Source organism: Hylaeus anthracinus, unplaced genomic scaffold (assembly GCF_026225885.1).
Source record: "Hylaeus anthracinus isolate JK02 unplaced genomic scaffold, UHH_iyHylAnth1.0_haploid 17820, whole genome shotgun sequence".
NCBI classification, from domain to species: domain Eukaryota; kingdom Metazoa; phylum Arthropoda; class Insecta; order Hymenoptera; family Colletidae; genus Hylaeus; species Hylaeus anthracinus.
Window position 1 is genome coordinate 6,417 of NW_026534757.1, and position 16,505 is coordinate 22,921.

The 16,505-nt window shown below is 44.0% G+C and overlaps 3 protein-coding genes across 4 annotated transcripts; 2 read left to right on the top strand and 1 right to left on the bottom strand.

Moving 5' to 3' along the window:
* Window positions 1-210: 210 nt before the first annotated feature.
* LOC128892784 (allatostatins-like) lies at window positions 211-2,978 on the top strand. The gene is made up of 2 exons (XM_054153329.1): window positions 211-500; window positions 1,184-2,978. Exons 1-2 carry the CDS (start codon window positions 240-242, stop codon window positions 1,502-1,504), a joined length of 582 nt encoding a protein of 193 aa, XP_054009304.1. The 5' UTR covers window positions 211-239; the 3' UTR covers window positions 1,505-2,978.
* Window positions 2,979-3,180: 202 nt separating this feature from the next.
* On the top strand, window positions 3,181-9,269 carry LOC128892783 (uncharacterized). The gene is made up of 6 exons (XM_054153328.1): window positions 3,181-3,648; window positions 4,452-4,750; window positions 4,826-4,949; window positions 5,263-5,497; window positions 6,424-6,577; window positions 8,135-9,269. Exons 1-6 carry the CDS (start codon window positions 3,382-3,384, stop codon window positions 8,478-8,480), a joined length of 1,425 nt encoding a protein of 474 aa, XP_054009303.1. The 5' UTR covers window positions 3,181-3,381; the 3' UTR covers window positions 8,481-9,269.
* Window positions 9,270-9,852: 583 nt separating this feature from the next.
* LOC128892782 (cyclic AMP response element-binding protein A-like) lies at window positions 9,853-16,384 on the bottom strand. Of its 2 annotated transcripts, XM_054153326.1 has the most exons (6): window positions 16,033-16,384; window positions 15,621-15,957; window positions 14,528-14,859; window positions 13,873-14,148; window positions 13,660-13,803; window positions 9,853-13,131 (listed from the first exon to the last, which is right to left on the bottom strand). In XM_054153326.1, exons 2-6 carry the CDS (start codon window positions 15,850-15,852, stop codon window positions 12,946-12,948), a joined length of 1,170 nt encoding a protein of 389 aa, XP_054009301.1. In that variant the 5' UTR covers window positions 15,853-15,957; window positions 16,033-16,384; the 3' UTR covers window positions 9,853-12,945. The 2 variants fall into 2 exon arrangements, with proteins under 2 accessions (XP_054009301.1, XP_054009300.1); XM_054153325.1 differs by having other exon boundaries at window positions 15,621-16,384.
* Between the last annotated feature and the right edge of the window lie 121 nt (window positions 16,385-16,505).

Consider the following 16,505-nt stretch of genomic DNA (forward strand, 5'->3'; position numbering starts at 1 on the left):
GCTATTTTCGTGGCGTCCTGCCCCTGTTCGTTATTTTATCCGAAACTTTTCAACTCAATCTGAAATCCAGAAACAAATTGCATCTAATTTTAATTATATTCGCGGGCAACTCTCGCGTTCGAATGAAATATCGTCTTCGCCGAACGCGCAAAGGTGTTAACGAGCAAACTTTCGGCGACGTGACAAGAATGGGAAAAAAATGTTGTCTGTTTAGAATCAAAACATCCGCAGGCTCGAGAATGAGGTCGAGAATGAGCTTGATAACGACCAGCATCGCTTTTGTCTGCATGGTGGGAGTTGTTGGAAAATCAGCAGCAGCCATGGAGGAGTCGCCGGGATCCTCTTTGAATCTTCAACACTACAACTCGATGCTGAATTCCGCCGGACTCGACGAAACGTTCCCGGATAAGAGGGCGTACACCTACGTGTCGGAGTATAAGAGGCTACCCGTTTACAACTTCGGAATTGGCAAACGTTGGGTCGATAACAGCGATGACAAGGTGAGTTCCAAGCGTTATTTCGCGTTCCAAGCTGATCTTCCAAGGTAGGTCTCTGGCCACAACTGGACAGTCATTGGTTCGCGAAAGAAACCATGATACACGAGATTCAAGATCATAAACGGTTGGGTTGGTAGAACCATGAGACTCGAGATTCAGGATCACCAACAGTTGGGTTGGTAGAACCATGAAACTAGAGATTCAGGATCACCAACAGTTGGGTTGGTAAAATCATGAAACCCGAGATTCACAATCACTAACAGTTGGGTTGGTAGAACCAGAACACCCAAGATTCAAGATCACTAGACTGCGGATCTTTATGCAAAATAAAATCTTCGCGAATGTGCCTAAAAAATTGAACCTAAATAAGAATTTACTTTATTTTGCAAATATTATAACATGAACTTTACTTTGAATTTTTTTTATATTCTTGCACATTGTGTGCATTTTGTAGGTTCTTGTACATTCAAATTTCCTACAAATGCATAAAGATCCGCAGTCTGAAGATCGCCAATGTAAAAGAATTTGAGTGAAACATTTGAAGCCAGACCTGACCAGATCAAATCTAACCTATGATTTTCTCCAACTTTCCAGAGAAGGCGCCAGACCTAGCCTAACCTACAAATTCCTGCAATTTTCCAGAGAGCCAGACTTAACCTAACCTACGATTTTCTCCAACTTTCCAGAGAGGGCGCCAGTACTCATTCGGATTGGGCAAGCGAACGAAGCAGTACAGTTTCGGGCTGGGCAAACGCAGCGACACCGCGGACTACCCCATCAGGATGAACCTGGACTACCTGCCGCTGGCATACCGCTCCCAGGAGAACCTGGACGACTTCCTCGAAGAGAAACGCGCCATACAACCGTACAGCTTCGGCCTAGGCAAGAGGGCGGCGCGCGTACTCGTCGAAGGAAACGGTAAAAGACCGAGCGACGCTTTCGGTCAGAGATACCACTTCGGCCTGGGCAAGAGGATGTCCGAGGACGAGGACGACTCGTTGGAATAGGAACTCGTCGAGGAAGCTTCGCGCGGAGGCAGATCCAGGGACCTGGCCGCGGAGCAGCTCGCGTAAACGACGTAGCTCTATTTCGATGTCGCAGAGTTCTGTTGTCAGACGAAATATAACGATAACGCACCAATAAAGACACGTTTTGAAGTTTCAACGCCTCCTTTCCGATCTGTTCTCTCCTTGCGACTGTAACGGGATGCGTAACCGAGGGGACGCCCCAAAGAAAGGTCCTGCAGAGCTGCACTGTCGATAATTTTGTGCTATATTCAACATAAATCACACGCCCCAAACAATATTTTACGATACTACGAAGTTTAACAAACACGTGTAACAAACACACCCATCTGTAGCTGACAGAGATTTTCACTGAAAAATTAAATAAATGAATTTAGAAGATTGAGTGTTAAGAAAAACAAGTCCGGATAGGATTCGTGAACTTTGACCTGGGTTGTAAGATGAGATACAAACGTTAGATTATATAATTTCCGATTGTACGGGAACAAAATTTTAGCTTCGCAATTTATTTTCACGAGTATCTCCGGCACTGAAAGTATTAAATAAATGTGTACCATTTATTATTTAGTAAAACAGCAACGTCAAGTACAGCAAATGGCAAATGGCAAATGGTACACGGGGCTACGTTACCTGATATGGTCCATTAACCGTCGCGTTCTAGTATATTTGTTCTATAGAAATATAGAACAGGTGTATTTCGTTCAATTTCTTTTACCTCCCTGCGGCGATAGCATTGGCTCGTCCATATCCGAGCTTTGAAGTTTTAATGTCGAGGTTGAGAGGTCCTGGATATCAAAGTATCTCTTAAGCGACTCGCTTATAATTAAACGAATTATTTATTAAGAAAACATGTTTTCACTTCTGGTCATCGCCTTGCCTGCAACAGAAAGAACGTGATGTCGTTGGTCTTTGCGTAGATCAGGAATCGATGTCTTTCAGTGTCTACCCCTCTCCTCCTCCCCTTAAGAGGTCGTCAATTTGGTTTTGCTTTTTGCAATAACGATTGCAGACCTGGGCAGACATGATTTTAAACAATGGTCACATTCTACTTTAACAACAACAATTTGACGTTTATATACGAGGTGGTGGAACAGAAATAGAGCAGTATTAAGAGTTACCGTTAAAGTGGAACGCGATCGTTGATAATTAAATTCAATTGAAATTACTTTTTTATTCCGATCTTCCCCAGGTGTGACAACACCTTTCGTGAATTCGACTGAACGCGTCCGTGCGAGCATCGAGTATAGAAATGTCGTCGATCGAGTTATTATTTAAACGATTGGATATGCGTCATCTGCGATTACGAAATGTCATTTTACATTAGGCCCGATTGTCACCTGTCACAGAATTTTCTTCGTGTTTCACCGCCAGTGAATCTTGTACGTCTCTTTATGAAAACGTTCCAACTTGTGTTTAACGATTTATCGAATAAATGTTCCCCGGTGAAAAAAGAAAATATTCGTAACTTATTCAACCTTCCCCTGAAAATTTCAGTTTCAGGGGTGAAAATGAAACGTGCGTGGAAAAGCTTCATCGTCGGATGGTACTTTTCTGCTGGCGCGAGGAATCGTTGAAATTGAAACGATTACGATAAATAGATCGATCCCGCAGCGGCCCACCAGTGGATCGGACACGCCCCCTTCGGGATTTAGATCAGGCGAGTCAGTTCACCGTCGCCGGACCCTTGGAATACTCGTCTCCGCGAGACTACGTTACATTTTTAACTAAATAGCTTTTAACTAAATAGCAAAGCTTTTGAAATTTAAAATAAAATGAAAGCCGCGAACATTTTACGTTAAGTCTCGAACGGGAAAATTAAAGCGATCGTGTCGATAGATTTTAAAATCGCGCAGAGCAGCATGCGGCACGAAGTGGTAATTTATATTTTACTCGTTTTGGGGGTGAAAATGACCGTCGGAGTGGAAAAGTTTTGGGTTCCCGACTTGCAATGGGAGACTGCGGAGAATTGGGTGGACAATCGTGTACCAAAGGACGACAGTCACATAGTATTCCCTTTGGAGACCAGGCACGCTGTTGGTATGCCTAATTTCGAGGATTTCACTCTCGCTGGGATCGATCTCGCCAGAGCTGGGGCCTTGATACTGACTAGAAACGGAAAGCTGCAAGTATGTATTCGTTTAAACCGTTCGCAACGTCGATAGTAAATTCACAACGTCCTGTAAATTCATAAATATTCACGCACTAGAATTAAATTATATTATCCTTAATTGTCTTCGACTTGTACAAACGAGGCTCAGGCTTTGATTTCTTCCCATGAGCAACACAAAAAATATGAACGCGTCGCATGGACTTTTGCAATGCTCGACAGATTACGTGGAGGATTGGATTAAAATCTGAAAATTGCTCTGCGCTACGCAATCGAAAGCTCGCCAGTAAATTGACCCTCTTTGAAGCTCAACAATCACATAATAACACTGCAAAATAGTAGAAAGAAAATTCCATTATTTTTCAAGTGTGATTCACGTAAATAAATTGTTGCGAATAGAGAGATCTGAAAATTGGAGGGATTCCTTGAACCTTGGACCTCTCGAATAGTATACTAACACTTCAAAACAATAGAAAGAGAATTTAATCATTTTTTCAAGTGTGATCCACATAAATAAATTGTTGTGAAAAAAGAGATCTGAAAATTGGAGGGGTTTCTTGAACCTTGAACCTCACAAGTAATATACTAACACTGCAAAATGGTAGAAAGAAAATTCCATGATTTTTTCGAGTGTCATCCACGTCAATAAATTGCTGCGAGTAAAGAGATCTGAAAATTGAAAGGGTTTCTTGGATCTTGAACCTCGCCAATCGCATACTAACACTGTAAAATGGTAGAAAGTAAATTGCATCATTTTTTTCAAGTGTGATCCACGTAAATAAATTGTTGCGAATAAAGAGATGATCCAGAATTGTTCGACAGCTGACCAGCTCCTCTGGAAAGAGGACCAGTCGATGGCTGAGGGAGGGTCACCTCTTCTGGGCCGACCCTGAGAATTGGAGGGGTGCCTCGAAGGCTGCTCCTCACCTGGAGCAAGTTCCATGCCGACAGGACGACATAGTTCTGCCGGATAGAAGCCGAGCTTTCAGCGTCCTTCTGCCCATGAAGGAGATAGAAGTGAGGTCCATCAAAACTGCGGACGAGCAGCGCTCTCTGTCGGCGTGGCAATGGGCGGACATGGAGAACAGACGGGAGTTCGGCAAAGGAAGATTCACCGTGAAGTGGGTTGTAATTGATAGAAGCTTTACGGGTTGATAGAAATATTATGCGAGTCGTTAATCGAGCCATTTGTGCAGGTACGCCGAGTACAGCTGCGAGAAGTGTCCCTGTCAGGAGGATCCCAATGGCGACTACCTGGAGGAAATTTGCGCTATTGAGAGGCCAAAATGCGGATTCACTCCTTGCGAGTATCCTTTCAGAGTCGGTTCGATTAATGGAGTCTATGAATAGATATTTAAATAGCTCGGAATTAAATTTAAAATTTATTTAAATAGGAGGGCGCTCAAAATTAACATTTTTGGGCCATTCACGGGATATTAAATCATTTTCGAAGTAATTGTTCATGGAATTAGTTCCTCGCATTAAGTTTTCCTCGTAAACTGCACTATTAGGAATTCTTTTTTATTTTTCCCCACGCCAATTTTAGTCCTAAAGTTAACCCTAAAAATAAAATTACATCAGTACGAGAAAGAAAAAATAATTCAGAGTCAAGAAACTGTTTCAAATGTATCAGGTGGAAGGCCACTGTTGTCGTTACTGCGGTGGCAGACTGTCTTTGCCAAAGACAGCGTCTTTGTGGACGGTTCGCGAGGCGGTGATCACCGTTATAGAGGGATACACGGATAGAATGGCGTGGCATGTCAGACGAACTGGTTCCGGGGCGGTCGAGGTCCTGATAAAGGAAAAGGGCGATTATTCCGGAATCGATATCCTCAAAGTGGTGGAAAACATCAAGGAGAACTTGCTAGGTGAAATTGCTCGTCTATATGCATCCCCTTTGCAAGAAAATTGCGAATATCGCGGCCTTCCATCGAGGGGTACCCATACAAAATTATTAGCAATCTTTCGTTCCACTCGTAAATTACTTTGCTGTAAAACATTGTTCATAAATGCGCGTGGAAACTTTGCATGGCGAATCTATAAACAAAAATGAGTAAAACATGTTGTACGAAAGTACCTCGTATACCTTACAGGTTCGAAGTTACAGGAGATTGATGTAGGAGTCTCGCGATTACCCGTGCCCCAAACACTTTGAACGTCGTATTCGGTCTTCTGTAACTCGGGAACTATGGTACATACGATTTTACTTCGTATAACGATTTTGGTTTATTTTTTCGCGTAGAAATGGGATTACACGTTGCAGAATCAAAAAAAAAGGGATTTTCGAGAGGAAAATATTTAACGTTCCTGTATTCAATGAAACGCTGCGACCTACCAGCCTATACACAGAAATATCTTCGGTTCCGACTGCAGACGTAATTTTCCAAGCGTAGGAAAACGCTTTTCCAGGAAAACTTTCCAGAAAACGAATAAAACTTTCGGAAGCGTTTCTATGGATTCGACGAGCCGCGACGCACTTTTCCGATAATTTGACGACTAATGACAGAAGTTATTGGGTTCTCCAGTAAATAGAGAATAATAACCCGTTCCTCCTCCGACAATAACGAACGCGAAACGCGAGAAACATTCTGCGTCCGATTGATATTGGATTGAATATATACTTTTCATTTTTCTCTTGGTGAAATACGATAATTTATTTTGAAAGAGAAATGTATATCGACGCGTAAAAAATACTTGAGAAATGATTCGAAGAAGAAAGGCTCTTCTTAGGAAATACCTTTTAAAAAATCCGACAATTTTTATGGAATTTCGATGAGCTTTGTTTGTTTAACAGCTATGAAGATAGACGTACTGAGCACGGAGACTACAGGCGCAGCTGTGGAAGATCATCGAGTGGCCGTCGCGCTGGTTCCATTGCTCGTGTCGCCATTCGTCGTCCTCCTACTGTTTTTCCTCGGTTTCATGTACTTCGGTTACTCTTCCAAATAGTAAGTTTAAGTATTATTATTAGATAGTTTTCTGAATTTTCTAGCAGAAATGGATAGAGTGATACATTCTGAGAATAAAAGTATGGAAGCATAAAGATAATATTGTCCAAGATACAGCGAGTCCTCGTTAAGTGTCCCAGAGGAGCGACACTGTATACAGTGAGTCCTCGTTAAGTGTCGCTCCTCTGGGACACTTAACGAGGACTCACTGTATTCTGGAAAGTATTACTCTTAGCTTAGATGTACCTTCATACTTTTGCACTCAAAATTCAATATTCCATCGAATTCTGCAACAAAAAACTGCAACAACAAAATGTTCCATTCGAGAAAACCAATATCTCGAATCTCCAAACTCGATATCTGGTCTGTACCATTTAAGGTGACCTCGTTAGGTGCCAATCAAGGTACAGAACATCCTGCAAAACGTAATATTACCGTGATGATTAGGATTTTTTTTTCTTCAAATTGATTTTTAATATTGCCATCTCTTAAGTGCTCCACCCTGTATATTACGCGCGTCCTTACATCCGCGCGATAAAGGTTAATTTCGCCGACTTCCGGCCTAGTGAATATAAAGCTTGGAGGACGTTCAGCCACTTGCAAACTGCGCCTCGTGTTTCATATTCCGTGTAATTACTTTTTTCCCCATCGAGTTCTCCTCGCTGGTCTCTATTTCCGTCCCCACCCGTTGCGTTCGACACCCACGTGTCGGTCGAATACAAGCCTTCGTGAGGGCGGGCTTATGAAAAACTTGATTGTGACTTTTCCGGAACGTTTCACCTATAACTCCGACTCGTACGGATTCACCGCCAAGGTCAGGCTCTAACGTCACCTTTTCGATCATCGATACTGCAAAATACAGAATGTTTCGAGATCGTAGTGCATTGCACATGGCCTGATACCATAGTTCAGCAAGCAACAATGTAATCCTTGATACCGTTACACAGTATAATACTTAATATTCCAGCAAAATAAAGCATAATACTGCTAGCTACAGAGTATTTCAGCATTATATGTCAGATTACTGCAAAATACAGAATGTTCCACGAAATAAATTTTTCATAGCAAGTGTACAAACGTGCAACGTCTATTTATGTACATATTTAAGATGTACGCTGTTATATAATTCCTTTTTTTAGTATGACCCCGCGACTACCCTACGTTGAAGCAGCCTATACGATGCAAATAGCGCAAGGGGTATACAGAAACTGTTTCAATTTGCCAAACTCCGGTGGCAACGGCCTCAGCATTCAGCGAGCTCGGTCCCATTTACAGTTTATCGTTTTACACTTGGCAATTTCTTCGTCGCCGCGTTTCCCCCCGACCCTTACGCTGGCTCGTAGCATTTAATTAGCTCGACTTGGCCAATCAAGTTGAGGGCTTCATTTCTCGCGACAGCCAACTCAGAGGCGAAATTTGTGACCCGATTTACGTCAAATAGAATTCCATTCCACGTGCAAAAAAATATCGATCCCGCATTTTATTTTATTATCGAATATCGTAAATTGAATAGGATTCCTCCTGTTAAGATTGTCAATGAAATTTTTAATTTTTCAGCATCCTCTCGAGCTGCACCGAGATTTTCGCGACCATTCGCGAGGGAGTTCGCGCGGACAACACGCAGGGTGGCAAACCGTTTAGTTTCGCTCGTTTCGAGAACATCCCCGAGGGCAACGTTCAGATCGCCGATGTGGCGGGCATCAGCGAACAAAAGCCCGGGAACGACGATCCAGGGATCATAGAACCCACCGGCGGCAGATTCGAGAATCCCCTGTACAGATCTAAAAAAAGACGCAAGGAGGAGAAGGATGTGCTTGATATGGAAGCTCCGCTCAGTCTGGCCGCCCTCAGAGACAGAGTGGAAGACGGTGTCGAGGAAGTGGAAGTGGACATCGATCAGTGAAATATTTTAGGAATCGTTGGAAGCGTCAATGAATTCGGAGAAAGCTATTTCAATCGTTTTCTAATACTTCACTACCTAACAACGATGATTTCAATGTCGCTATAGAGAAAATGTCCAATTTCTCGATCTACGAAAAATGTACTTCGAAAAATTGAATAATTTAGAGGAACATTACTTAGTTTATTTTGCTGTGATATTTCGAATACTCGAGCTATTTTCGACTTATTTTCCTCTTCAGTTTCCCTCTTCAGTGCCGCGCTCCTTCCATCTCTAATTATCTGTTCTTACGTCCCATCCGTCTCTTTTTACATAAAATTCCTTCGCCGTCCTCCCGATTCGATAGTCTCTCCGGAGCAGAATAGACGCCGACAAAGACGATTCACGCTTTAATTACGCGGGGAACCTATTAAAGAGTTACCGGGGGCTCCTCGATGGCGTCCCTACTACTTCTCATTTTCCAGTCCTCGTTTGAACTTTAAGACCCATCAATTTCAGCCGTGAACACTGCCACTGGCTATCGAGTCATTTCATAAATAATGCAAACATGAAACAATGAAATTTTAGGATGACCCATCAGACTCCGCGATGGAACGAAATTCCTAATATTCGCGAAAACGAATGAAAATCACTGAATATAAGAGAGATAAATAAATCGTCCAACCGTATTAAAGTCACGTGTGTTTATTCCTCGTCGTACAAACGTTCGAAGTCAAACCACGTGCGATATCGACCACGTGGCTTCCGGCACGCTGCCAATTGCGTAGACACTTACACGTACAAGATAATAGGACAAACATGTATACCAATGCACATGAAAAAGAAAAGGGAACAGAGACTGGCAAAATTTTATTCGAATAACGAACGACGAATAAACAACGTTTATCCGATGATAAGATTAAATTTAATTGTAAAATATACCTTCTATTCCGTTTAATTTAATTTAATCTAGTTTAATTTAATTTTTACTTTAAATAATTTATTATTCGATTCGTTATTCGAAATTTTATCCAGGTGATCTTGCCCATCTTTGCCAACAGAAGTCTCCGTAGGAGAAATTATACACGAAATACGTATGCGACGCGCGAACGCCGGTGAATGAATTACGAATGATCATCTTTTACTCGCGTCGAACGAAATCAATCGCGACGAATAACGCACACGTCGGTGTGCGAACACACATCCAACTTTCTCTCATAGTGTCGAGCGTGTATGTGTATGTGGAACGTTTCTTCAGTGTATACATATATTATCTGTTTATATAGAAACAATCTTATATATATATATAATATATATATATAACCATTCATATAAAGCTTTATTTATAGAATATATTAAACTCTCTCTCTCTCTCTCTCTCTCTCTCTCTCTTTCTCTCACTCTCTCTCTCTCTCTGTTCTCGGTAAAACTGCGTAAATTGGCATTTTTGTACACAAATACGACCCCCCTTTTTCACGCCAGGCATCCGCGAACGATTATCTATATTCTTTTACCCTCAAAAGTATGAGCCTTTCTCTTGTGAATTTTCGTTAGGCGAAAAATAGTTTGGACGAAGTCGAATAAAAACTGAGCGATGGCGAATTCGTACGAAAGTTGTCCATCATTTTAAATTCTACGCAAAATTTCATTTAAATAATAGTCGAACACCTTCGTTGAAAAAAAAGACCACTATAGCTAAACGCTAATTCTAAGAATTACTTTAGTCGCACCAACCCGTGCGAAGAACGCCAATAGGCATTCAACTGACGTACTAATCGTATAGGCGCCATGGCGCCTCGCATGCTCCGCACTGTCGGTAATGCAGCCTCAATACCGATAGGATCAAACGTGGATCTGCCTGTAGAAGAAAATATCCCCTTTAAATTACAACTATCCGAGCACTCGAGCAGCGTCACTTTAAGGACGTTTCGCGAACACGTTCCTTGGAAAAGTAGTAGTGTCCGCGACCGTATGTGCTCAGACAGGCAGAAGTAATCGTCAGACTTTTTTTTGTCCCTCTTTCTCTTTTTCCTCTGCGCTTATATGCCACCGTGTATGTGCACCTTTCTTTTTTGCTCGCACTAAAAACACGCGTGACGTCGTTGTTTTTTTTTTTTGTTTGACGGTTCATTCATTCGATTCGAATCGCTTCGACCCTCCGTATCTCGTTGACGCATGGTCGTCCTGTTGAGTAATTTTCCAAATCATAAATTAATTTATCCACTATAATTAATTTATCCAGTTTAATCAGTCGTCGATTAAAATCGTTTCAATTCCCGTGCACGTGCTTCGTCCAAACTGTTTCACGCCTCGACTCGCAAACCGATCCAAGTTCTATGCTTCGTTAAATCGTGCCATTTCGTACCTTTATTGATCCTGCGCGAGACGCTCGCCGATAAACTCGATAACTCGATTGAACTCGCCGCGGAAATCCAATTGCAACGCTCCCGGCCGCGAGATCGTCCACCAAAGCCCGGAAAGGAAATTTTCTGCCCGGGAAAAATACGATTCGCGCACTGGTCCCAGTGATTCTTACAAAATATTCACTATTCGAAACGATCTCGAAACTTTAACGTGCACCATATCGATTACATGAAAACGTAATTTATTCTAGTTTCCGTGGACTTGCTTATCGGTTCGAATAATTTTGCATTTGTTAAAAGCGCTTCTTATCGTAAAATTCGACCCAATAGCAACATTCAGTGAAGACACTTTCGTTGGTCGATTAACTAATGGCAGCATTGGCGATCACCACATGCCTCGATGCTTCTGTTTAACACTAATTGCGACGGTAATCGATGAAATTTGTACCCACGTGCCACGAGAAGGTAAGATCACGATTACTCGCTCGCTGGAGTCGATTCGTACATTTTTAAACTCGAAAATAGAACGGAACGTGGCGTCATTTCTGACGCAAAAGTGCAGAAAACGATTCCTCATCCAAAAATCAATAGAAATTGTCGAAAGAATGTTTTTTCTATGACGTCTCGTTGCTGAGAAAATCAAATTTAAAAGTTTGAACTAATACCATTGCGTGCACGACGCAAGCGCCGCAACGGCTGTCGCGCGAGCTAAAACAGCGCCCGTGCGCGAACAAGTATTATTTCACATTCGTTTTTCTCGCGAAGAAGACCTCGTACGAAAAAAATTCAGGACACATTTTCGATTTATTTTGAAACGAAGAATCACGCCACGCTGCTATCTTTCACAAAACTGTAGTTCTTACGTTCCGTGGCGCGCTCTTTCGTTGAAAGAAAAAAGAAGAAGATCGAAGTAGTCGCCGTTGCACGTTATCGTTAAGTATCTTGAACGAACCACCTCTCTCCGGCGGTTCTGTTTCAAGGTACAATATACAAACTTGTGTCTGAAGTGAGTTACACCTAAACTAACACGTAAGTTACTAGATACGATATACCTCTCTCGTGAAAATAGACACACACGATTTTCAAATTCATTCTATATAAAATAATAATAACACACCTCCTCGCCTCGAAGTTCATACGCTACGTTTACGTTTACACCCACGCAAGGACGCTGACTTTTGGACGAAATTAAAGAGTTTCCATCGCTTTCGACGAGCAATCGGCTCGAGAATTGCGCTAAAGCACTGTTTAATACTTTATCGTTAATCAGCGTGAACTCTCTCGTTTATCACTGAAATGTTTGCTAACGTAATTCGAAGTTAAACGTCTCGTTTTCTCGTAAATGTATTTGCGAAGATTTTGAGAAAGAAGTGTGGTTTTGCCGCAGCCACCGAATCGACTGACCTCTCTAGGCCACTTCGCGCGTTCCCGCCAAGATGGCGCCACGAGAAAGCGGGAGTGGCTTCGCGCAGCCAATCGATTTCATTCCAACCGTAGATCAAGATCGTACTTTCGAAAAGCATCGGAAATTTCACACAAAATGACAAAACGTGTTCCCCTGGTCTCCATTTGAAGGAAGAAACATCGAAACCAACGAATGAAGGCACTCCCGGCTAAATTCCATCGCACGTCTTCGATTCCGTTGCGACGGAACTGGGAAGACGACACGGCCCAACGTATTCGCGGCTAATCTTAGGTAAAATTGGTCGTTACACAGCGGTCCCGCTCTAAAATACTTACTCGATCCGCCCCTGCTCAAGGAAGACTTCACAGGAATGTAAAGGAATTGCACGAGTCCCCTGGAAACAGGCTACCCTCCCAACTTTCGTTTCTGACTTAGAGAAAAAAAAAAAGAAATCAACGAGGCTCGACCAAGTATCGACGACTTTCTTTCGAGCACCTGCCAGACGGATTTCACCGAGGGATCCAAACGAGATTGAACCGATCAACGATCGGGGCAACACTGTTCGCGAACTCTGTCGAGGGATGGCGCTCGCAGTCCTCGCGAAACTGCAGAACCACCCAGCGTTGACGACACCTGGATTCTTCGTCAAGTATCCTCTCCGAGTCGACGATCTCGAAGTCTTCGGTTCATACGAAAATGTTTTATCGCATGGAAGAAAGATCTAGGAGACCTGCAATTGCAGCATCGCTTGCAAACGTTGCAGCTCCTTCAACAGTTCACGATTCGTGTCCTCCAGGACGGTCAGTCTGTCCCTGTACGAGGAGTTCTCGTTCGTCAGCAGGGTGACCCGTCTCTCCAAACCATCCATGTACTCCTTTTTCTTTCGACGCGACTCTTGCGCGGATATCTGAAACGTGGGGCATAGTGTCACGCTAACTCCTAGATTCTTCGATGGTTCAGGCAGACGTTCACATTCTACTCAGCAGTTAAGCACACGATCTCTAGGTGCTGAGATGTAGTTGGGCGTGGATTTGGGTAGGTAGATCTCATTCGATCATACTTGGGCGAGGATTCCAACAGTAAGCACTCATACTTGTTTCACTTCAGGTCCAAATGAGGTTAGGTCTGGACTGGACTGGACTATACAGGCATTTATACTTGGTTCGCTCGAGGTCCAAATGAGGCATTCAAACTTGGTTCACTTGAGGTTCAATTGGAGTTAGGTCTGAACTGGACTATACAGGCATTTACATCTAATAACACTTGATGCTCACAGCATGTCAGCGCACTGAGATATTGTTAGGTTTGGTCTCACATAAATAATTCACACGTTCCAATGGAGTTAGGACGGATAAACAAAGAACCAGACGTACACATAGATTCATCTCCAGCACTCCTCGATATAACCAGGACCGTGTCGATTCCCTAGACTCACCTTGTTCTTAATTTTCCTGCGGACCTTCTTCAGCGACTTCTCCTCCTGCTTGGTTAGTGGCAATTTCGTGGGAACGGGATACCCCTCGGCTATCAGAGTCCTCTTCTCCTCCTCGGTCAACGTGAGATTTCCCGTCGACCCTTTCTGCAAAATGGATTCCATGTAACGCCAGGGGCTAATCGATCTACGCGTCTTCTATCTCGCTGTGCTTACCGGTTGGCAGGAAATCAAAGGTGTGTGGATAGGCTGCCTGGTGGTGTGCGCGCCGTTCGTGACGTACAGCCTGGGTGTCAGCAGGCCCCTGAGATTCTGTGGGTGCGCTGAACTCTGGGAATCTCGACGTTCTGGCGAGCAGGAAGCGGATGCAGTGCCTTCGCTATCGGAGCTAGCGCTGCTGGGAGGTGTCGGAGGCAATCCCTGCCTCGAGGTACGCGAGTTCGCCTCTTTGCTAACGCAGACCGTTCCGTCGTAGTCCTCCACCTCCATAGCCTTCGGAACATAAAGATTTCAGCGGAGTTAGGACATCCGGGGATAGAGTGACTCTTCTTTCTTGACGACGAGCGGTTTGGATGACAGCACTCTACCAGGGGGTGGAGATGGGACACTCGTCTTAATTGGAGAGCTTGGAGGTCTTGAGCCTGTACGAAACTGAGCAGTAGTAATGATAGAGTAAGGTTTAGTCCAACCCCTAAGGAACACGAGGCAGAGATAGTCGTCACATAGGACACACTAGCCAACCTTTCATTGGATCATACAAATCCCGAATCGTCCGAATCACAGTCCTCCAAACTTTTTACCTAATTTTTTCATCTCCATCCCCATTATGTAGAAGCTACAGAAGATGAAAGGGGAGTTAATTGGAAGCTACCTGATAATATTCTTCGTCGTCCTCCTCGCTGTCGCTGGTCTGTGACAGGTGGTTCTTAGAGAAATGAAGGCTCTGAGGGAACACCATGGTTATCGTGCTCTTGTCGTCGACTATCGTTGTTTGGCAGGACGCCGAGGGGCTACTGGGTGCGCTGAGCGGCTCGCCTTTGATCTCGGCGCATTCCACGTCTTCAGGTACTAGGTCGTTGGGTGTCTTTAGGATAACGGTTGAGGTAGACGACGGCGATAGGGACGACGACGACGAAGACGATAGTTCACCGCGGCCCGAGGCGGTGTTCATCGAAATTGCTGGGAAACACTCCTCTTCCATGTCTGCAATCAAAGACAACCATTTCCTTCAGCGAACGTTCACAGTCTTGCATATTTATTATCGAATCGTTTGCGATTTTTGGCTCTCCAAACCGGTCCCAAGGTCCAGGTACGCGAACAACTACCGGGTGGATGGGTTTAGGATGTCCCGCTAAGGCTCTTGAACTCTGCCAAACCTAATCTCGTTATGTTATGGTCATTATCTCGTTATGTTGTGGCTAGAATCGACTTATGTCGAACCGGGACTCCTGATAGAGCTTTTGATACTTTTCTAAGCATGGGGACAACCCACAGGCTGCATTGCGAAGCGTTCCAGACTGTTGCCTTTTCTTTTGACACGAGCAAATACTTATGTACATTAGTACGTATGACAGAATCGTATGAAAGAAATCGGGGCAACGATGGTAATCGGATCCAATAATTATCTACTTTTGGAATGCCACGATGAAACGGTGTCGTCTTCGGATCGATGACGCCTGCTCGTCGCATGAATTAGACAAAGGACGCGGGAAGACTATCCGCAATGTATCATTTCTCTGAAATTAGTAAAATCGTCGTCCCACGATATCCCGTAACACTATACTCCATTATCCAGGGTGTCTGACTGACTCCCATAAAAGCATCGCCTGTACGACTAAAAATAAGTTCCTCTGACCCCACCCGTGGGATTTAAGGAAACGGAGACTGATTATAGGTTCCCAGTAATAGAAGATGCCCCTTAACGATGGACGCGAGGGATGAGCCATCGATTCCCCGAGCCTTACCGTCGATTCTGCTGCGAATGTCCAACGATTTATGGTGATCCATGGCGCTAGGGTCGATAGAGGAACTGGTATTCGAGAGGGATGCGCCGACCGTATCGGAGGATGAGCCGGAGTTAGGTGTGTGAGGGTTGGCGCCAGGTGTCGCTGGGCTTGGCGGAGGGCTGGACGTCAGGAGGCTGTAACTGTGCTCGGACTTGATCGGTCGTGGACCACCGAGCGCTGCATCGGTCATCAGACGATCCCTCAATACGACACCTAGCGAGGATTTGTCTCGAACGCACAGCACATTGCTCCATTCCTCCTCCTTGGTCCCCAGTAGAACATCCTGACCCAGGGCCTGCGAACAAAAACATTTCCTTAGCGTCTGTGCATGAAAGATTTATTCTTCCAAGCTAGGTTTAAAAAGAACAACCAATTCCGTTTAGTTCGTAACCTAGCTCAGAGGCTCAAAGAAGTTGATCTTCAAAATAATTCTGAACGTTCCTATTGACTAGGAGCAGCGACCATAGGATAATGGTGGGTCCACTTTCGATAAACACCGAGTGCCCGGTCGTCCAGCGTCGGGAATTCCAATGAGGAGGATGCGAGGTCTGAATTCGAAATGGTCGTTCGCTCTTCCCTTGATCTTGCCTCCGTCGTGACTCAACTCAAAACCCCGAAGGGGAACCTGCCTTGTATGGAAAAAAGGCAAGATTGCGATAAGTAAATTACCCCGTCGATAGCAGACAAATTGTACTCCAGCGACTTTCCCGTGTCAGCGACGATTTGCCAGTAATTCAAGGCCGTCCAGTTAGGTGAATCACCCTGGTCATGCTAATGCGACACGTGAGCGAGTTGTGTGCTTGAGTAATAGGATAAGAGATAGCGCTTTTAAGTATGTACACG